This window comes from Hemiscyllium ocellatum, chromosome 14 (assembly GCF_020745735.1).
Source record: "Hemiscyllium ocellatum isolate sHemOce1 chromosome 14, sHemOce1.pat.X.cur, whole genome shotgun sequence".
Taxonomy (NCBI): domain Eukaryota; kingdom Metazoa; phylum Chordata; class Chondrichthyes; order Orectolobiformes; family Hemiscylliidae; genus Hemiscyllium; species Hemiscyllium ocellatum.
In genome coordinates this window covers 63,103,368-63,127,223 of record NC_083414.1, presented here as the reverse complement: position 1 = coordinate 63,127,223, position 23,856 = coordinate 63,103,368, and the positions used below count along the sequence as shown (strand labels likewise).

The following is a 23,856-nucleotide window of genomic DNA, read 5'->3' as shown; positions in this document are numbered from 1 at the left end:
CGGAATGGACTTGTTGGGCCAAATGGACTGTTTCTTCACTGTAGGGATTCTAACTTCTAAATGTAAGGTTAGTTTTCATGTGCAGAATATCCAAGGATGTTATAACAATCTTAAAATACGTGCAGCTACTGTACAATCTTACTCAATCAATTCCAAATTCAGAACTGAGTAGTGGAGCTCTATATGGAATTGTTTATGTGCCTTGATTTCCAGTCTTATCCAGGTCTGCAGGTTGAACATTTCCAACATGTTGTGATCAAAGGGTCCTTTGTGTAATTGTTTGGAAATGAGTTCAGATATGAGTGGAGGTTCACGACAAAGAGCTGACATAAATCGGTAGGTGCTGACGCTAGAGATTCAACCTGGCTTTGTGACCATGAGAAATGAATGGAGATACAGCAAGAATAGTTAGCTGTCAATCTTAAATCGCAGAGCAGGCAGGTAGTTTCATGTGTTGCGTTGTGGATACAGGAAAGATTAGCTGACTCCATGATACCTTTTTTAAAGTTTTGTAAGATGTAAACAAGTATTCATTGTGGTATGCTTTCCTTTATTGGTCAGAGTATTGAGTACAAGAGTTGGGAGGTCATGTGCCGCTGTACATGACATTGGTTAGGCCACTGTTGGAATATTGTGTGCAATTTTGGTCTCCTTCCTATCAGAAAGATGTTGCAAAACTTGAAAAGGTTCAGAAACGATTTACAAGATGTTGCCAGGGTTGGAGGATTTGAGCTATAAGGAGAGTCTAAACAGGTTGGGGCTGTTTTCCCTAGAGCATCAGAAGCTGAGGGGTGAACTTACAGAAGTTTACAAAATTATGAGAGGCATGGATAGGATAAATAGACCAAGTCTTTTCTCTGGAGTCGGGGAGTCCAGAACTAGGGGTCATAGGTTTAGGGTGAGAGGGAAAAGATATAAAAGAGACCTAAGGGGTAACTTTTTCACACAGAGGGTGATACATGTATGGAATGAGCTGCCAGAGGAAGTGGTGGAGGTTAGTACAATTGCAACATTTAAAAAGCATTTGGATGGGTATATGAATAGGAAGGGGTTAGAGGAATATGGGCTGGGTGCTGGCAGGTGGGACTAGATTAGGTTAGGATATCTGATTGAAACGGACAAGTTGGACCACAGGATCTGTTTCCGTGCTGTACATTTCTCTGACTCTAATGATCAAAGAATCCGTGTGGAAGCAGCTCATTCAGCCCATCGACTGCCCGAATAGCATTCTACCCAGCCCCACCGCCCCTCAACCCTCTCCTTATAACCTTGCATTTCCCACAGCTAATCCACCCAGCCTGCACATCCTTGGACATTATGAACAACTTAGCACGGCCAATTCCCAAACTGCACATCTTTGGACTGCAGGAGAAAACTCACACAAACAGAATCTGTAAACTCCACACAGACAGTCGCCTGAGGCTGGAATTTGTGTTGTCTCTATGAATCTCATTGCAAGGGAATGAGCTAAGAAAACATGCCCCACCAGCAGGGTGAAGTGCAGGCTATGACTCGGTGATCCCCAGGCATGAAATGGTCTTGATATTTGACCAAAGAATTAATCTTTTAATTGCTCTTTTTTTATATTTCAGTTGTGATCTGATAAATGGCATTTGATGAGTCTGAACAACTACTTCTGCTTCTGTGTTTCAGAAGCTTGCCATTACCAAATGCAGAGTGGAAAATATTGGCACAGACATAATGCCAAGATTCACAACTGGGATAATCTGGCAGATCGCCAAGAAGACAATCACGGAACCTCAGTTCTGCAATCTGCAGTTTTAAAGCAGCTGAATCACTCAGTGCCAAATTTATAGAAAGAGTTTGGTGTGTCAATTAGGAAAAAGTAATTCATGTTTTTTGCAGTCTAGCCAGCTGATCACTTCATTTCACTTCAAACTAATTCACTAAGATACTTTCTTTGTGAACATCAAAATTGGTGTATTCACTAATGGATAAACCTATAACTGACTAACTATTAACCAGACCACCAGACTGTTGCCACTAACATATAAACTGAATGGCTACACTTTGATTAAAGCTACAGTAAGTTGCTCGGAGCATTTACTTTCCTAAGTTTGACATCATGTCTGTGTTGCCTACATGGGGAGATGCAAAAATACTTAGCAGAGACAGCCAAATCTTTGAAAAATATGTCATGAATCATTAGAGCTATTATCTGAAATTTCCATCCAATACCCTTTATAGATGCAACATGCAATAGCAGTGTGCTCCTGCAAGACATATCAACTGTAGACAGTTGACTCTTAGTTATAGTTGTATTTCAAGAAAACACACAGTGTGCTTGATATGCTCATAATGATTCATCACCAAATGGTTTTAATCACAACATATGTTGTATATTAAGTTGTGGCTTACATTCATATTTGCTCAATGGTTCACTATATTAAAGGATGGAGGAGAAGCAATGAGGGTACAGATAGGGTTATTCAAGGAATAGGGCTGAAAATGTGTTGCTGGAAAAGCGCAGCAGGTCAGGCAGCATCCAAGGAGCAGGAGAATCGACGTTTCGGGCATGAGCCCTTATTCAGGAATGAGGAAAGTGTGCCAAGCAGGCTAAGATAAAAGGTAGGGAGGAGGGACTTGGGGGAGGGGCGTTCGAAATGCGATAGGTGGAGGGAGGTTAAGATGAGGGTAATAGGCCGGAGTGGGGATGGGGGTGGAGAGGTCAGGAAGAAGATTGCAGGTTAGGAAGGTGGTGCTGAGTTCAAGGGTTGGGACTGAGACAAGGTGGGGGGAGGGGAAATGAGGAAACTGGAGAAATCTGAGTTCATCCCTTGTGGTTGGAGGGTTCCTAGGCGGGAGATGAGGCGCTCTTCCTCCAGCCGTCGTGTTGCTATGGTCTGGCGATGGAGGAGTCCAAGGACCTGCATGTCCTTGGTGGAGTGGGAGGGAGAGTTAAAGTGTTGAGCCACAGGATAGTTGGGTTGGTTGGTCCGATGTCCCAGGGGTGTTCTCTGAAATGTTCTGCAAGTAGGCAGCCTGTCTCCCCAATATATAGGAGGCCACATCGGGTGCAGCAGATGCAGTAAATGATGTGTGTGGAGGTGCAAGTGAATTTGTGACGGATATGGAACGATCCCTTGGGGCCTTGGAGGAAAGTAAAGGGGGAGGTGTGGGCGCAAGTTTTGCATTTCTTGCGGTTGCAGGGGAAGGTGCTGGGAATGGGGGGTGTGGACCTGACAAGGGAGTCATGAAGGGAGTGGTCTTTTCGGAACGCTGATTGGGGAGGGAAGGGAAATACGTCCCTGGTGGTGGGTTTGTTTGGAGGTGACAGAAATGACAACAGATGATACGATGTATGTGGAGGTTGGTGGGGAGGTAGGTGAGGACCAGTGGGGTTCTGTCCTGGTGGCGATTGGAGGGGCGGGGCTCAAGGGCAGAGGAGCGGTAAGTGGAGGAGATGCGGTAGAGAGCATCGTCGATCACGTCTGGGGGGAAATTGCGGTCTTTGAAGGAGGAGACCATCTGGGTTGTATGGTATTGGAACTGGTCCTCCTGGGAGCAAATGCGGCAGAGACGAAGGAATTGGGAATATAGGATGGTGTTTTTACAGGGGGCAGAGTGGGAGGAGGTGTAGTCTAGGTAGCTGTGGGAGTCAGTCGGTTTATAGTAGATGTCTGTATTGATTCGGTCGCCAACTTCTCTTTCCAATCCTCCCACTTCCTCCAAACCAAAGGAATAGCCATGGGCACCCGCATGGGCCCAGCTATGCCTGCCTCTTTGTAGGATATATGAAACAGTCCATCTTCCGCAGCTACACTAACACCACCCCCCCCACTTTTTCCACCGCTACATCGATGACTATATTGGCGCTGCCTCGTTCCAATACTGTACAACCCAGATGGCCTCCTTCTTCAAAGACTGCAACTCCCCCCCAGACGTGATCAACGTTGCTCTCCACCGCATCTCCTCCACTTCCCGCTCCTCCGCCCTTGAGCCCCGCCCCTCTAATCACCACTAGGACAGGATCTCACTGGTCCTCTGTCGTCATTTCCGCCAACTCCAAACGGACTCCACCACCAGGGATATATTTCCCTCCCCATCCCTATCAGTGTTCCAAAAAGACCACTCCCTCCGTGACTCCCATGTCAGGTCCACACCCCCCACCTCCACTCACGGCACCTTCCCCTGCAACCGCAAGAAATGCAAAACTTGCACCCACACCTCCCCCCTCACCTCCCTCCAAGGCCCCAAGGGATCCTTCCATATCTGCCACAAATTCACCTGCACCTCCACACACATCATTTACTGCATCCGCTGTGGCCTCCTCTATATTGGGGAGACAGGCTGCCTACATGCGGAACACCTCTGGGACACCTGGACCAACCAACCCAACCACCCCATGGCTCAACACTTCAACTCCTTGGACTCCTCCATCGTCACACCATAGCAACACGACGGCCTATTACCCTCACCTTAACCTCCTTCCACCTATCGCATTTCCAACGCCCCTCCCCCAAGTCCCTCCTCCCTACCTTTTATATTAGCCTGCTTGGCACACTTTCCTCATTCCTGAAGAAAGGCATATGCCCGAAATGTCGATTCTCCTGCTCCTTGGATGATGCCTGAGCTGCTGCGCTTTTCCAGCAACACATTTTCAGCTCGGATCTCCCGCATCTGCAGTCCTCACTTTCTCCTTAGTCAAGGAATAACGTGCTCCCTGCTGCACACCATCTGTTGACTTGTGAGATGGTGGGGTTGTGAAAGAAAGAAGATCAAGAAAACTTTGCAGTGTATTTTTTCTTCTATGTAATCCTAAAGGACATCAAAATCTGGTCTGGACTGTCATTCGTATAGTGTTATTGGAATAAGGTCAAGTTCAACACATACAGTTCCAGTGTTGATGCATTCTATTTTGACTTAACATTAAAAAACCCTGTTGCCACGGAATAATTAATGATTAGAGAAATTAGTGAGGGCTATTCTAACTGACTATTACTACATGTTGTATCAGCGTGGCATTTAGTATGATCAGGCAGTTTGAATAGTTTCCATTTATTGCAAGTCACAGGTGCTTAGATGAATGTTAATAGTAATGCTTCGACCCTCCACCTCCAAGGACAGCTGTTTTACATCCAAAGTGGGAACTTTAATCGAACCTTGAGGCACTGAAAGAAGGGATCAGACAACAACCTTTGCCTTCTCACTTAGAAATGGATAGCTTGTAACAGTGGATTTAAGGAGACCTTGCTCTCTTGTCAGTCAGGAAAGTCGAGATACTTCGGATTGAAGTAATGTCCAGAACAGGTCCAGTTTGTGCCCATTGGTTTAGGGATCCTTCACTTGGAGTCAGTTCCCATGGTGAACAGTGTGCTACTTACGGTTACAATATGTGTAGCAGTAGAAAACAGACATAATTCACTGGAAGTCTGGGTGTTCACCAGTCTCATCTCAGTAGTGTTTTTCAGTCCACTTTCCAACAAGACAGAAGTGACATACTATCCTACAGACAAGCAGTCTATTGTCTACTTCCCAATTTTCATCATTGTCTATTGGGCAAGAATGGTGTTCTCCAAATCACAGGAGTTTTACCATCTGCTTCAAACAGTAACTGCTGAAATGGAATTGGAGACAGTACCCCTACTATTAAGACCATTTTCTTAGGTTCACACATACACATTTCCACTGTAAAATGAAATAAAATAGTTCTCTATTCATAAAGTTGGGGCAGTTTTGTAATAACAAAGAAAATTAATCAGAGATTGGGTCAAGGTATTCCAAATTAATAAAAAATTTGAACAGAGCAGTTTGAAAAACATTAATTCCAGTGATCAAGGTATCTATGACAAGATGACATGTAAAATACAAATGATTTAGGAAAGAGAAAATAAAACAAATTTTATTAGGGGCTGTGTGGCTTCAAACGCACCAGGTGAAAGTGGGCACTGAAGATTAGAGTCAAGATTAGAGTGATGCTGGAAAAGCACAGCATCCGAGGAGCAGGAAAATCGACATTTCGGGCAAAAACCCTTCATCCTGAATGCCTTCATTCCTGATGAAGGGCTTTTGCCCGAAACGTCGATTTTCCTGCTCCTTGGATGCTGCCTGACCTGCTGTGCTTTTCCGGCACCACTACAAATGCACCAGATTTGGTGCTTGAAGCAAAAACACTGTGAAATTAAGTACATGTACAATAACAAACTTGTATTTATATAAAACCTTTAACATGCTGAAATGTATGGAAATATCCCGTAGCACTTTACAGCAACATTATAAAACAAAATATGGCACTTAGCAATGTTCGTAGGTATCAGGGGAGATAAACAAAAGCACGAGTGTGAAGGAGGTATGTTTTAAGTAAAACACTAAGGAGGAAAGTGAGATAGAGAGAGAAATTTATGGAGAGAATTTCAGAGTTCACAATCTGATGACATGTTCACCAGCGACAGGGATTAAAGTCAGGGAAGCTCACAAAACTGGAATTTGAAAAACACGGAAATCTTAAGAGGATCGTAGGGCTGGAGGAGAGGAGGAGGAACTAGGCTGCAGAGGGATTTGAAAACCAGGATAAAAATTGAGGCACTACTAAACCAGGAGCCAGAGTACGCCAGTGGGAACAGGAGTGACACAGGACTGGCAATTGGTGCAAGTTAGGACACTGGTAGAAGAGTTTTGGATAACCTCAAGTTGATATCCATATGGATAGAAGCTAAAAGGTACTGCAAGTTTGTAAAAGGAAAACTGGGGATGGGGGAAGAGGAAAGGGTATGGGAACAGAGCAGGCATGCGGGATTTCGATTGCTGCACATATGAAGGGTAAATGTCAAAGCAGACACACTGGATGGAATGGAATCATTTAGTATTGTAAATCTCAGTATATAAGTTCACACACAATTCACTGGTGGCATAGTGGTTAGCACTGTTGCCTCACAGTGGCAGGGATCTGGGTTCAATTATACGCTCGGGCAACTGTCTGAGTGGAATTTGCACATTCTCTCTGTATCTGCGTGGGTTTCCTCTGGGTACTCTGGGCTCCTCCCACAGTCCAAAGATCAGCAGGTTAGGTAGACTGGCCGCGCTAATTTGTCCGAAGTGTCTGGGGATGTGCAGGCTAGGTGAGTTAGCCATAGAAAATGTGGGGTTACAGGCATACGGTAGGAACTTGGGCTGAGTGGGATACTCTTCGGACAGTTGGTGTGGACTTGATGAGCTGAACGGCCTGTAGGGATTCTATGATGAGCACTACAAAACTAGCTGATTCCAGTTTTCAAAGCGTCATTCTCATCCATTTGGATTCAGTCGTCTTTATGTCAAGGTTTCTTTTGCGACACCTAGTATATGTGTCATGTCCAATATTTGCTGGTGGTGCAGGACTTACTCCTCAATGGAGAATGGTACCCGCTGCTGGGTGCTCATCACTGAATGGTGTGAAAGGTTACACTGTTTGGCTTTGGAGATAGGGCTGAATTTTAAAAACAACTAGAGTTTCTACCCTCAATCACTATCCTGTAATTCCAGGTCTGGATATTTGCACCGAATGCAGGGAAGTACTTGTTGACATTGTCAAGATTTATATATAGAGAAGGGGGATTCAATCTGTTAGAGTTAAGACTCCTAATTAATCAATGTTGTCAGGGAGGAGACCAAACAAGCAGGAAACTGAGGGAGAAAACAAAACCAAATTCAATTCATCTAACAAATATTTCTATTAAATTTTCTATCTGCAGATTGCACCATTAATATTAAACCCTTGGTGTAGAGCATCAGCACAAATAATACTTGCTATGAGCAACAAATAAGCCTGAAGCAACTTCAAAACATCACAACAGGCTATTAAACAATGGATATCATGAACTGCAATTTTACATTGGCTATTTTTTTATATAAAGGAACACAATTAATTTCAGTCAAGATAATGACTTGTAAACGTGAGGTACTATAACCTACATCAAAACTTTGAAAGCAATAAAAACAGAAGGAATTTCTAGTCAGCTCCAGGACGGGTGTGTGAGTATGAGAGTGAGTGAATGTGAGTGTGAGAGAGAGAGTGAGTGAGTGTGAGTGTCCTGCCCTCCAACAAAAGAATGGAAGAACAACATCACCCCAATATTATACTGTAGCTGGCAATCGCAATCACACAAAATTCATACAACTCGTGTCCAGTAACATCTGCTGAAAATACACAAAAATGCTGACCATTAAGAACCAGATTGGACTCCACTCCAATTTACTCCATGCCGAAATAGCTCACCAACAGCTGAAATAGCTGCAAATGTACACCAGCTTTAACATCACAGGCGGTTGGCACCGCATCCACAAACGCTCAGTAGCAGCAGTATGTACTATCTGCAGATTGTACTGCAGAAATTCACCAAATATCTTCAGACAGCATCCTCCAAACCCACAACCATTTCCATCTGGAAGGACAAGCAGCAGGTACATGGGAACACCACCACCACTCGCAAGTTCCCCTCCAAGCTACCTACTATCCTGACTTGGAAATATATTAGAACTAGATTTTATTGTCACGTGTACTCAAGTACAGGAGTACAGTGAAACATGTACAAAGTCATCATTCTCCAAGATTTAGGATAGAAAAGACAAAATTAAAAAAAGGAGAAATAAGGGAAGCAGAGCCAAAGAGAAAGGAATGGTCCAGATCACTCCTGCCGCCTCCACCATGAGTCCTGACAAACCATGAAGCCACTGGCTTACTGCCAAAAAAGCAAAGCTCTAAGATTTGATTTTATTGTCTGTGAATACTCAGATGCACTGGGTCCCTGCGTGTCACCCCGCTAGACTGTTGAAATATCACTGCATCTGTCGTCAGGCACCTGGGCCAAGCCACGGCCTGAAGCCTTGTTTCAGCTTGCATGTCTGGACCAGTGATTACAGTCATAGTCAAAGAAATGTACAGCATGGAAACAGACCCCTCGGTCCAACTCGTCCATGCACACCAGATATCCCAACCCAAGCTAGTCCCACCTGTCAGCACCCAGCCCATATCCCTCCAAACCCTTCCTATTCATTTACCCATCCAAATGCCTTTTAAATGTTGTAATTGTACCAGCCTCCACCACTTCCTCTGGCAACTCATTCCATACACATACCACCCTCTGCGTGAAACAGTTGCCCCTTAGGTCTCCTTTATATCTTTACCCTCTCACCCTAAATCTATGCCCTCTAGTTCTACACTCCCCCACTCCATGGAAAAGATTTTGTCTATTTATCCTATCCATACTCGTCATGATTTAAAAAACCTCTATAAGGTCACCCCTCAGCCTCCAACACTTCAGGGAAAACATCCCCAGCCTGTTCAGCCTCTCCCTATAGCTCAATCCTCCAACCCTGGCAACAGCCTTGTAAATCTTTTTTGAACCCTTTCAAGTTTCACAATATCTTTGATAGGAAGGAGACCAGAATTGCATGTAGCTTTGACAAAGGGTCAGTTGGAATTGAAACATCAGCTCTTTTCTCTCCTTACAGATGCTGCCAGACTTGCAGAGATTTTCCAGCATTTTCTCTTTTTTGATTTCAGATTCCAGCATCCGCAGTAATTTGCTTTTATGCAATATTCCAAAAGTGGCCTAACCAATGCCCTGTACTGCCACAAAATGACCTCCCAACTCTTGTACTCAATACTCTGACCAAAACAGGAAAACATACCAAACGTCTTCTTCACTATCCTATCTACCTGCAATTCCACTTTCAAGAAGCTATGAACCTGCACTCCAAGGTCTCTTTGTTCAGCAACACTCCCTAGGACCTTACTATTAAGTGTATGAGTCCTGCTAAGATTTGTTTTCCCAAAATGCAGCACCTCACATTTATCTGATTTAAACTCCATCTGCCACTTCTCACCCCATTGGCCCATCTGACCAAGATCCTGTTGCAATCTGAGGGAACCTTCTTCGCTGTCCACTACACCTCCAATTTTGGTGTCATCTGCAAACTTACTAGGTCTCTTATGCTCACATCCAAATCATTTTTATAAATGATGAAAAGTAGTGGACCCAGCATGGATCCTTGTGGCACTCCACTGGTCACAAGCCTCCTGTCTGAAAAACAATCCTCCACCACCCTCTGTCTTTTACCTTTGAGCCAGTTCTGTATCCAAATAGCTAGTTCTCCCTGTATTCCATGATATCTAACCTTGTTCACCAGTTTCCCTTGTGAAACCTTGTCAAATGACTTACTGAGGTCCATATAGATCACATCTACAGTTCTGCCCTCACTAATCATCTTTGTTATTCTTCAAAAAACTCAATCAAGTTTGTGAGACATGATTTCCCATGCACAAAGCCATGTTGACTATCCCTAATCAGCCTTTACCTTTCCAAATACGTGTACACCCTGTCCCTCAGGATTCCTTCCAACAACTTGTCTATAGTTCCCTGGCTTATCCTTACCACCCTTCTTAAACAGTGGCACCACGTTAGCCAACTTCTAGTTTTCTGGCACCTCAGCTGTGACCATCAATGATACAAATACCTCAGCAACTGAGCTGAGCAATCACTTCCCTAGCTTCCCACGGAGCTCTCAGGTAAACCTGACCATTAAGCCTGGGACCTTGGGCTGAGGGGCCTCATTCTGTTGTGTGTTGCAATATACTATCGCTCCTTCAATGTCACTGGATCAAAATCCTGGAATTCCCTCCCTAATGGTATTGTGCGCCAACCTCCAGTACGTGGACTGCAATGGTTCAAGAAGGCAGCTTGCCACCACCTTCTGAAAGGCAATTGGTCATCATTATAAATGTTGGACCGGCCTGTCACTTCCCCCGAGGGAATAAAATGAAAATTCAAATGAGGGATGGTCACTTAGGTGAGGCATTGGGAAACTGCTAACAATGGCCAGATAAATGCTTGAGGTATTAACATCCAGAAGAGGGAAGAGGAGGAGGAACACTCAACAAGAAAAAGGGGTTTCCATACGGTTACTCTTTCCATGAATACACTGGACTGTTGCGATTCATCACCGGCTGAGGATTCCCAAGTTATTAAAGTTCCAGTACCCTAAATCATTGAGCTTCAAGGATCTCTTCCATTGCGGATACCTTTCTCGCAGACCAAATGAATTCATGCATTAAAATGAGCCATGTGAACGTCACTTGGTTGGGTTCACAAGAGTGAGTTTATGAGGTGTTAAACAGGAGAAATAATAGCACAACACAAATACACACAAGACATGTATGGTTCTTTGACAACGACTAGCCTCGCGAGTGCACACAAGCTAGTGTACACGAACATCGTCAGCCCACTAGCACACACTAACAGGATCGAATCAACCGTCCTCGTGCTAAGAAGAGAAAAATAACTACATGCCTCTTGCCCTAACTGCTGTCTTTTTTCCTATCATGTTCACAGCCCAAAATATTTATAAGAGATTACAGTTCAGATTTGTCATGCTTTTCTCCCCTTGAGTCATCCTTGGCATTCTCATGTGACATTACAGAGTTCCTCTCCCCACTGGAATTGCATTTGAGACAAAAAAATTACAGGTGCTGGAATCCAGGGTAGACAAACAGGAGGCTGGAAGAACACAGAAAGACAAGTAGCATCAGGAGGTGGAGAAGTCAACGCTTTGCATCTAACCCATCTTCACGACTCAGATGGGTGCAAGCAGGGCTATAGATAAAGGGGTGGGGGTGGGGGAGGGCTTTGGGTGGGGAGAGGGGCAGAGTGTTGAGGTAGTGATATGTGAACACTAGAGGGTACGGCCTGGTTAGTCGATGAGAGAAATGAATAGTTGGAAGGAAAGGTTGGTCAGTGGAATGGAAGGGAGTCAGGGGATAGGGAAGGAAATTATTTAAAATTGAAGAATTCAATGTTGAGTCCTCCAGGTTTCAGGCTGCCCAGGTAGACAATGAGGTGTTGTTTCTCCAATTTGTGGTCTGATTCAGTGTGGCAATGGAGGAGGCCGAAAATGGTCATGTGGGAAAGAGAGTGTGAAGAGGAATTAAAATGGTTGGTGACAGGGAGGTGAGGTCAGGTTGGCCCCAGTGGCCCAGCTGAGATGCTCGGCGAAACGTGCCCTCAGCTTACGTTTGACCTCACTGATATAGAGAAGACCGCAACACGAGCACCAGATACAGTAACTAGGTGAACCTCTGTCTCACTTGGAAGGACTGTTTGGAGCCCTGGATGGAAGTGGAGGGTGTGATGTATTGGCAGGTTTTGTATCTTTTCCAGTGGCAGTACCTGCAGCTTCAGTTGGGGGGTGGGTTTGGGTGTTGGTGCGGAGAGATAGGACGAACCAAGGATTGGGAGAGGCAATGGTCCTTGCGCAAGGCAGAGAGGGGTGGGGAGGGGAAGATGTATATTCACAATTATCTTTTGTCTGAGGTTATGATTTGTGATCATGGTGATGTACAGCGATGGTATCTGAACAATGCACAATAAGGAAGGATTCAACTTGTTAATTCTGCATATAAACTGCAAAGAAAATCTATAACATGATCACATGGGTAACACTGAAGGTAGGTAAAGAGGTAAATGCTAAGTACACAGACAGCAGGGAGAATACAGAGAGATAAGGATAAGACCATAAGACATAGGAGTAAGGCCATAAGACATAGGAGTAAGGCCATTCGGCCCATTGAGTCCACTCCGCCATTCAATCATGGCTGATGGGCATTTCAACTCCACTTACTCGCATTCTCCCCATAGCCCTTAATTCCTCGTGACATCAAAGAATCTATCAATCTCTGCCTTGGAGACATTTAGCGTCCCAGCCTCCACTGCACTCTGCGGCAATGAACTCCACAGGCCCACCACTCTCTGGCTGGAGAAATGTCTCCGCATTTCTGTTCTGAATTTACCCCCTCTAATTCTAAGGCTGTGTCCACAGGTCCTAGTCTCCTCGCCTAACGGAAACAATTTCCTAACATCCGCCCTTTCCAAGCCATGTATTATCTTGTAAGTTTCTATTAAGTCTCCCCTTAATCTTCTAAACTCCAATGAATACAATCCCAGGATCCTCAGCCGTTCCTCGTATGTTAGACCTACCATTCCAGGGATCATTCGTGAGAATCTCCGCTGGACACGCTCCAGTGCCAGTATGTCCTTCTCGAGGTGTGGGGATCAAAACTGGACACAGTACTCCAAATGGGGCCTAACCAGAGCTTTATAAAGTCTCAGTAGCACAACGGTGCTTTTATATTCCAACCCTCTTGAGATAAATGACAACATTGCATTCGCTTTCTTAATCACGGACTCAACCTGCATATTTACCTTTAGAGAATCCTCGACTAGCACTCCCAGATCCCTTTGTACTTTGGCTTTACTAATTTTCTCACCATTTAGAAAGTAGTCTATGCTTTTATTCTTTTTTCCAAAGTGCAAGACCTCGTGCAAGGATAGAAGTGAAAAGAAAAATCGGAGTGTCGGTGTGGACTGGTTGGTTCGAAGGGCCTGTTTCCACACTGTAGGGAATCTAATCTAATCTAAAAAAAACACAATCAGGAAAGCAAAAACTTACCTATGAAATTAAATTCTGAAGGAACATATAATAATCAAATATTTATCAGATACATGAATGAAAAATGATAACAGTTATCAGAATAGAGGCTAAGAAAGGATAAAATCACAGACATTATGGATGGATTACATCCATGCATTTTAAAAGAGTTCAGGCTAGATACCGGGGCACAATCACACGTACTTAATGATACATTGGAAGGTCGAATGGTAGAGCTTAGAGGGCTACTAACATTATACCAAATTTAAAAAGAACAAGACAGAAAAAGTGGAAAGAAAAAAAAAGAGAAAAAGTGCAGAGAATAATTAAAGGAAGTGTGAGAAAGCTGACAGAATCCCGCCGAAAGCAGTAAACAGTAAAACAAAAATAATGAATAGTCAGCGTGGATTTTAGAGGGAGAGTCTTGCTTGAGCAACTTTGTTGTCTTTACTGTCGCTTCAAAAAAAAATCAATGATTAAAGTACTGCAGTGCCTTAACTATTACGAAGAGTCGTACCAGACTCAAAAAGCTGACTGTTTCTCTCTCCACAGACACTGCCAGACCTATTGAGTTTCTCTAGCATTATCTTTATATATTTCAGATCTCCAGCATAAGAAGTATTTTGTTTTTATATTATGTCTAACACCGGAATAAGGCTATGATTGGGTTTCACTGCCAAACACCAGGGCTGTTAATTAAACAAAAATTTATTTTTCTTCTCAATTCACACCTTGGTTATATTTCTCCAATTTCTATCACTGATCCTGAGCCCAATTACTAGTAATGAATAATATCTATTTGAGAATATTAAAGAAAGGAATAAATGTTACATTTAGTTAGGAATGAAATTCAATTTACAAGGGTGATTAAACTATGAATTATATTCTCTTATTATCTTGTATATGTATGCAATATTTCATTTTGAAATGCTGACGATAACGAACAGCACAGAACCAATGAAGTGAAACACTATATGGTCAACAATACTGACAACTAATGTTTTTCCATGCAATTCTTCCATCGACAGACATAGACATAAATCACACCAAATCGATTCAAAATACCCAGAAACAGTGGCTATGATTGGAAAAACAAACTGTAACAAACATGCAGCACAGTGGCTCAGTGGTTAGCAATGCTGCCTCACAGCGCCAGGGACCTGGGTTCAATTCCAGCCTCGGGTGACTGTGTGGAGTTTGCACAATTTCCCTGTATCTGTGTGGGTTTTCTCTGGGTGCTCTGGTTTCCTCCCACAATCCAAAGGTGTGCAGGTTAGGTGAACTGGCCATTCTAAATTGCCTGCTGTACTCAGGGGTGTGTAGGTGCATTAGTCAGGGGTAAATGTAGGGTATTGGGGAATGGGTTTGGGTGGGAAACTCTTCAGAAGGTTAGTGTGGACTTACTGGGCCGAAGGGCTTGTTTCCAAACTGTGGGGATTCTATATTAAAAAAAAAGTCTGCTTATATTTGGTAACTACAAGTAAGCCATTGGGGACATAAAAGCATTTACGCAATGTACAGATTCCCTGTCAATTGCTCAGTCAATGCTGATGAGAAGTCATCAAAATGAAACTTTAGTTTTGCACTGCTGCCTACACATGCTGCTTATATTCAGCCTGAAAGGTCACAGAGCCATATGTGGGGTGTGTGTGTGTGTGACCTTTTAGAGGTTTATAAAATCACAAGGGGTTGGAAAGAGTAAAAAGACAAGGTCTTTTCTCTGGGATGGGTGAGTCCAGAACTAGTGGGTCTAGGTTGAGGGTGAGAGGGGAAAGATTTAAAAAGGTCCTAACGAGCAACTCTTTCACACAGAGGGATGTACATGTATGGACTGAGCTGCCAGAGGAAGAGGTGGAGGCTGGTACAATTACAACATTTAAAAGGCAGCTGGATGGGTATATGAATAGGAATGGTTTGGAGGGATATAGGCCAAATGCTGGTAAATGGGACTGGATTAATTTAAGTTGGACCAAAGGCTCTGTTTCCATGCTGTACATCTCTATGACTCTATGTACAGCACAGAGACACGACCCTTCAGTCCAACTTGTCCACACTGACCAAATATCCTCAATTAATCCAGTCCCATTTGCTAGCATTTGGCCCATATCTCTCTTAACTCTTTCTATTCGTAACCTATTCAGATGTCTTTTAAATGCAAATTTGTACATGCCTCCACCACTTCCTCTGGTATCTCATTCCTTGCATGCACCACCTTCTGTGTTAAAAAGTTGCCCCTTAGGTCCCTTTTATAACTTTCTCCTCTCACCTTAAACCTATGCCCTCTAGTTTAGGACTACCCTACCCTGAGGAAAAGACCTTGGCTATTCACCCTATCCATGCCCCTCACGATTGTATACAAGTTCTATAAGGTCACCCCTCAGCCTCCAACGGTCCAAGGAAAATAGCCCCAGCCTATTCAGTCTCTCCTTACAGCTCAATTCCTCCAACCCTGGCAACATCCTTGTAAATCATTTCTGAACTTTTCAAGTTTCACAACATCCTTCCTGCAGTATTCCAAAAGGGGCCTATGAAATTCTGTGACGTGCACATCACCGAATCATTTAAATGTGATGGAGAAAAGCCAGAAGAGTTACTGGACCCGAAACGTTAACTCTTTTCTCAGCAAAGGTGCTGCCAGACCTGCTGAGTTTCTTCAGCAATTTTCCTTGTTTTATGAATCTGTGTAGCAGTAGGAAGATAATGTTTCTGGTACTAACACCACCAAATGCACCCCAGATCCCCACTTTACACTGATCTTGAATTTAAGCAATAATTCGTTAAAACAAATTAAGGACTATCATGGCACATGTTAATGCATGGAAGGGTTTTATCATCATTAGATCCTGAACAGTCTGCCGATCCACGAAATACGATCTCTTGCACGTGAGACGATTTAGGGCAATATGGTGGCTCAGTTGTTAGCATTGCTGCCTCATAGTGCCAGGTAATCAAGTTCAATTCCACCCTTGGGTGACTGACTCCGTAGTGTTTACACATTCTCCCAGTGTCTGCATGGGTTTCCTCTGAGTGCTCCAGTTTCCTCCCACAGTCCAAAGATGTGCAGGTTGGGTGGATTAGCCATGCTAAATTGTCCTTTGTGTCTATGGATGTGTAGGCTAAGTGGATTAGCCATGGGATATGCAGGGTGATAAATTAAGGGGATGGTTCTGGGTGGGATGTTCACTGGAGGGTCAGTGTGGATTTGATAAGCTGAATGGCTTGCTTCCACACTGTAAGGATTCTATCATTCTATTTTAAAAAGATCAATTTATTGTTTTAGAAACTTACAAATTCTTAGGCACTCTGTTTACAATTTATAACTTAATACGAAGGAAATGATCTATATGCGCCAAACAGGGTAACACAGAGTCTGAAACCTGGAATTGACTTTGATGAAAGCAAGAATGAATTCCTGTCCGAATGTACAGTTTACATTTCAGCAAAGAAATCATGATGCTTTCTTCAAGGCATCAGCTTTCCATAATTTTGTTCTGCTGGACTGCACTTCCCATGTGAAAAACACTCTTCAGACAATGAAGAGCTGTTTCTGTTGTAAAGTGAGAAACACAGGACATGGGGAAGATTTCTCCGAGAATCACGGTATAGGATTGTCAGCCTGAATGAATGGACTACTTCAATTTGATTTCTTCTAATGTTGCAGCTCTTCCTGAGTACTGCACTGGTATTAGCGTAGATTCACGGTCCAGTCTCAAGAGTTTACTTGAACTCAGCAATTTCTGACTCTGAGGTGAGAGTGCTACTGACTGAACCAAGGCTGAGACCATACCGTAAGTTAGATTAAATCTCTTGGGTACACTTTTAGTAATCAAGTAGGAGAACAGAATACTAACAAGGTGACTAAAGGAGGGAATGGTAAGTACCTCATTATCATCATGAACTTCAAACAGTATTTCTACTTCCTACTGATTTCTAGGTTGCGTGGATAATGACAGGTCTCAAATAGACAAAAGACAATTTCACGTCCTCAGCAAAATTGTTCAGTTTTCCCAATGCACGGAAATTCCAAAGATCTAATTTCTGACCAGACATCCTTTAGCAAATGCTTATTGTAAATGATTGACTTTGTTGTACAATTAGTCATGAAGCAGACAATATTTATCTTTTTTTAAAAAAAGAATGTTTAACAGCAGTACAGCTGCAAAGTTTCTAAATTGATATGAAGTTGAGAACATGGTGTGTGAAATGGCAAAGACTCTCTGGTTCAATGAACTAATTCCCTCCAAAAAGCATCAGTCCTGCCATTCAACTCCCTCCACTTTGTGAAAGAGATGCCAATCTCCAAATGGATAGAATTTCTATCCATTTACTAATTACTAATTCTGTGGAGGAATGACACTTGTCTGATCACTAACCTTGTTGCTTTCCAGATCCTTCAACATGAATCCATTACAAAAAATTGGACACAAAAAGGAAACTAATAAACACACAAGAGGGGGTCAACAATAATGGAAGCTTTGGAAAACTGTCTTACTAAACATGGAGCTTAATGTGCTTGCACAAAACCTCGTAACCAGAACAGTGGCACGTACAGAGCAGGTCCAGCCATCTATTCAAAAGGAGAAATCGACCAATTCCTACTCAGAGGCAGGATTGACAACATTCTTTTCCTCCCACTATCCCCTCCTATCCCCCAGCTCCAGACAGAATTCCACCTCTCCCCAGCAATGATGTTGAATTGTACTTCAGTGATGAAGTGCACAACAGCTGATTTTTACAAAAAAAATTATCCAGTCGGAGCAGAAAGCTTCTGTGATTTCCTCCAAACCCCAACTTTGATTTAATTTTAACATCAGCAAAATGCAGCAACTGGGATAATTCTTGGTTTCCCAGGCCACGTGGCTGCAGTCTGCTGTCATCACTGCAGGCGTGGGTTGCTCCTGGACATGGCGCAGTATCTCTTTCTGCTGCCCTTCAGAATATTTACACTCTGTTACAAACATTCTCCCTGCTCGTGACTCCTTCTCGAATGGGTGAACAAACATGCTGGGCCTGGTAATGAATAGTGAGTCCTATAACTCATCAGAGGCTCCCTAATTAGACACATAATACATGACGACCCCCGAGCCTAGCCTGTTGTAGCAGCAACGTGATTTTTATCATTAGGTCCCACCTTGACCTCTCTCTCTCTCTCCTGGTACATTTTCTTTAGTTGAGCACCTCAAATGCATTCCGAGATTCCAAATTTTTTGCCCAACTTCCATCCAACCTTCTTCAAGAACTCCACCTTCAGTGTCTGTACTGTAACTCACCATTCTTTGTTCGCCCGCAGTCTTCTGCTTAACATATTATAAGAAGCTGAACTCTTTTTGGGATTAGAATGATACTGTGTAGGTCAAGAAGCTGAATCATTAAAGAACAAATTTAAAATCTGAGTACAGAATACTTAGTTGGCAGGGTTTAAACATCAGCGGATGCACCAGGAGGTATTTCAGAGAATATTTTGCTGAAATTATTCCGAATGAATAAAGGAAAGCTGGGGGGACGCAAGTTGAAAATGAAAAGCAATTTTATCTGTGAAATGCCAAAATATTGTACTCACGTGTTTGGCAAGTCTGCAGGTTCCTGGGAATACTCAGGATCTCTACATATATCAGAGATGGAGCTGTACAAAGAGAACAAAGGGTTTGAATGAAAATTCTGAAACAAGTTAAATACATTCATACTTTGGAGAAACCTGACCAAGATACCAAATGAGCTAAACAGTGATGTGTATCCAAATAGCAATAGTAGTTGGCAGCAGTTTGCTTTTCACTACTAAATGAGAATAAAACACTAATAAGGTAATGTGATTTACCATGGAAATGGTGGCAGTAAGATAAACAGGATCCAACATCGAAATCAATCAAAAAGATGGCAGGCATCAAATTACTGCTCGAAACACTGTCAATCCTTTGCTATACTCTGCACATATTTAATCTTTCAATTTCTTTTATTCATTCAGGGGATATGGGCTTTGCTGTCTGACCAAGTGTTTATTGTTAATTCCTAACTATCCTTGAGAAAGTGGTGGTGAGCTGCCATTTTGACCTGCTGTCATCCACTTCTGGACACACAAAGAGGTTACAAGAATAAGTCACTCAGTCCTTTCAGCTTGCTCTTTCATTCAATAAGATCACAATAATCCAGCCAATCTTCTGTGCATGTCAACATGTTACCTCCAAACCACAGGCTTTTATTTTCCACAATAACCTTTGACATGGCATCTTATTGTCCAGAAATCTAAGTATGATATGCCCACTCGTTCCTTTTTATCTATCATAAGTAACTTTTTCAAAGAACTCCAATATAGTAGTTAAGCATGATTTCCATTTGACAAAACCCCGTTGGGTGTGCCTGATTAACCTGAACTGATCCAGGTGCCCTGTCACAGTGCCTCTAATAATAGCTTCTAATATTTTCCCTATGACAGATGTTAAGTGAACTGACCTGTAGTTTCCTGCCTCTCTCACGTTTTAGAACCTCTCTCAGTCTTCTAAACTCAAGGGTGTACAAGCCCAGTCGCTCCAATCTTTCAGTGTAAAGTAATCCTGCCATTCCAGGAATTGACCTCGTGAATTTACGCTGCACTCCCTCAATAGCCAGATGTCTTTCCTCAAATTTGGAGACCAGAACTGCACACAGTACCCCAGGTGTGGTCTCACCAGGGCCCTGTACAGCTGCAGAAGAACCTCTTTGCTTCTAAAGCGAAGATAGATAACTTTTTGAACAGTAAAGGAATTAAGGGTTATGGTGAGAGGGTGCATAAATGGAGCTGAGGCCACGAAAAGGTCAGCCATGATCTATTGAATGGCGGAGCGGGCTCAAATACCAGGTGGCCTACTCCTGTATCTGGTCCTTATGTTATGTTCCAAAAACTCTTCCTATCTGCTTTTACAGTTTTGGCTAACTTTCTTTTGTATTCTGATTGTTCCCTCCTTATTAACAGTTCAGTGATTCTGTTAATATCCTGCCCAATCTTCTGACTTGGCACAATTATATATGCCGTGTCTTTGAGGATGATACTACCTTTGACTTTTTTAGTTAACCACGGATGGTGGATCCTTCCAAAGAATTTTTATTGTTGGAATTCATCTATTCTATGCTTTCTGGAATATGTTTTTGAATGTTCACCACTCCGTACTTATTAACCAGTTCACTTTCATTAGTTGTGTTTTCATGCCTTAATAACTACTCTTGTTTAAATTCAAAATATGAGTCTTGGGGCCACATGACCCTCCCTTAAACTATACATAAAATTCAATGCTTGCTACTACCCAGGAACATTTCCAATATGAATTCAGTAATACATCCTATCTCATTTGTCAAAACTATGTCCAGTACAGCCTGCTCTCTGGTTGCTCCTATAACATGCTGGTCTAAGAATCTGCCCCAAAAATCTTCAATGCATTCCTCCTCTAGACTACTTATTCCTGACTTTTCAGTCCACATATAGGTTAAAATCCCCCCCCTCACTATACCCTTGTGAGAAACTCTCACTGTTTCTTCCATGATATCCATTCCTACCATGTTGTTTTTGTTAGGGAGCCTGTACTTAATTCCCAGAAAGTGACCTCTTGCATTTATCATCTGTACATCGACTGTTTCTATATCTTCATTTCCTGAATTTAGGTCGTCTGTCTCTCTCTATTGTACTAATATCATCTTTAGCTAACACAGCCACTCCTCCAGCCTTTCATAACTTCCCAATCTTCCTAAATGTCATGCACCCTTCAATATTCAGGTCCCAGTCTAGGGCACCTTGTAGCCATGCCTCAGTAGACTGCACAGGGCAAGGTGTGAGACCTGTTTGAAGTTTACTGCATTTAGCAAGGTGACAGTGCCACACAACATGATGGAAGGTATCCCCAGAGTAATGGCATGAGTTTGTCTCTACAATGACTGTATCCAAGTATGTTTTTCCCTCTTGTTGGTTCTGTCTGCACCTTCCACAGACCTAGTCTGGTCATCATTTCCTTTTGGATTCAGCCAGCAGTGCTGCTGCTAAGCCACTCTTGGTGATGTACATTCACATTCCCCACCCAGAGTAAATTCTGCACCCTTGCTACCCTCAGTGCCTCCTCCAAGTGATATTCAACGTGGAGGATTACCTATTCATCAGCCTAGGGGGGGCAGTAAGTGGTAATAAGCAGGAAGTTTCCTTGCCTATATTTGGTCAGCTATCATGATACTTTCATAGTGCCTCAAATCAATGTTGAGAACTTCCAGGGCAATCCCCCCATGACTGTTTACCACTTTGCCATCATCTCTGATGGTGATACAGAACATATACCGTGATGTTGATAGTGGTGCCAGGCAGTCATATTTACGGAACCATACCTGATCAACAATCTTGCTTGATTAGTCCCTGAGACAGCTCTCGCAATTCTGGCACTAGCTCCCAGATGTTACTACGGAGCACTTTGCAAAGTTGACAAGGCTGAGTTTGCCATTCATTGCTGTTTCCAGTGCTTAGATCGATGGCAGGTGCAGCATCAAGTTTTATTCCCTTGGGACTTTTTACAAGTTTGATACAACTGAATAGCTTGCCAGGTCATTTCAAATCTGCTGGAGTTACATATAGGTCAAACCAGTGAAGGATGGCAGGTTGTTTTTCCTATCAACCAGCAGAAAGTGTTAGTTGTTTGGGATGATGGGGCAGCAGACATCATTGGCAAATCTGATTCTGCCTGGATCCAGCATCTACTCATTGGAGTGATCAGTGGATAGTGACCAACTTCATCAACCATGGTTGGTTGAATATTTCCTACCCACGACTGCTAAGGTTAATCTCAGACAAAACTTAGTGGTAGTACTGGCACCTTACGTTAGATGCTTGGGGGTTCAAGTCTTGAGAACAAAGATTATCATTTATACTTTAAAGTCAGGAGAGAGTTCCATTGCTGAGGTTCCATCCTTTGTATCAGACATTAAGTAGGTCCAGAGATCCTTTTAAGTGGACATTAAAGACCTAATAGCACTACTTAAAACAAGAGCTGGGGATGGCTTTACCCCAGTATCCCTCAAACAACATCACTAACAGTGGTTATTTAGCCATTACCACTGCTGCTGTGTGATTTGCTGCACCCCAACAGGCTACCACATTTGCTACTTCCAATAGATTAATGAATCACTATAATGAATATTCTGAGGTAAGCAAAGGGAAATATATAAAGCTTCCTTTCTGAGATTGACCATTTTAACCCAGAGCAGATATTAAATATGGAGTAAGTCCTGATGGAGTTCAAACAAAAGCGACTTTGAAAACAGATTTGTTAAATTACTCTAATGGGCAACATTTTTCGATAGCAATTTGAATTGCTCATTAAGAAAAGGCTTTGTCAGTTTTCAAATTACTGGTGCATGCACAATAGCCTCACTGCTGTGAATTCAGGAAATGAGTTAATCTAGTCAGAGATGCTGCATTCTGCTGAATGCAAAAGACACCTTAACATATCACAACAGGCTCTCCTGTTGAAAAAAAGGATAAAATGGCCTTTTGAGTCAGTTTCTCTGAATATGGACTGATTAATTTTGAAAAACACATTTTGAATTCTTGGCACAAAGGGATACAATTACAATTCCAGTTTTACTTTGGCACAAACAAAAGGATATTTGCCAGTCTTTAAACCTGCATTACTGCCATGAAAAAATTGGAACTTCTTAATGCCAGATGCGGTAATTGTGATTCACGGCTGCTCAGGATTTCCCTGCGGCAATTCTACATATCAAACCTGCGACATTTTATAGAATCCCTACAGTGTATAGGCAGGCCATTCAGCCATGGAGCCCATACCCACCCTCTGGAGAGCACCCCATCCAGACCCACCCCTCCACACTATTCTCAGAAATATTATGCTACAATAGGTATCCACGTACATTTAGAGAATTAATTCAGACTACTTAGTCTTGAGACAAACACCCAATACCACAAGTGATATACGAGAGTATTATGTACAAGAGTATTGACGTACGAGAGTATTATGTAGATAACGTAGACTGAAGCTAGCAATCCTCCAATACTACAACCATTAAACATAGTGGCATGTCAAATTGTCTGGTACTATCAATATAAGAGAAAGAAGCAATGAACAGCATGGCCTCCGAGGCATTTAGTTAAATCAGTAAGTATATAAAATGGAAGGGGGATCTTTTTGTGGTACAGTGGTGATGTCCCTACCTCTGAGCTAAGAGGCCCAGATTCAAATCCCACCTGTTCCTCTGAACTGGGTAATAAGACCTCTGACCAGGTTGATTAGAAACCAAACATAAAATTGAGGGATCTAGACAGTGTGGATAGGAAGCTTCTAATCCTCTTGGTTGAAGGTTCAATAACCAGGAGGCATTGATTTTTGGCAAAGCAGTGAATACGATGAGGGGAGAATTCTTTTCTTCACCCAGAGAGTAATTGGGACTTAGAACTCACTTTCTGAAAAA

The 23,856-nt window shown here is 42.7% G+C and overlaps 1 protein-coding gene across 1 annotated transcript in view; it reads right to left on the bottom strand.

Moving 5' to 3' along the window:
• rad18 (RAD18 E3 ubiquitin protein ligase) overlaps nt 1–23,856 on the bottom strand; it is a 299,135-nt gene that overhangs the window by 22,528 nt on the left and 252,751 nt on the right. Inside the window, exon 12 of the mRNA XM_060835233.1 lies at nt 18,983–19,045. Coding sequence (XP_060691216.1) covers nt 18,983–19,045 — 63 coding nt within the window. The remainder of the gene's footprint in view (nt 1–18,982; nt 19,046–23,856) is intronic.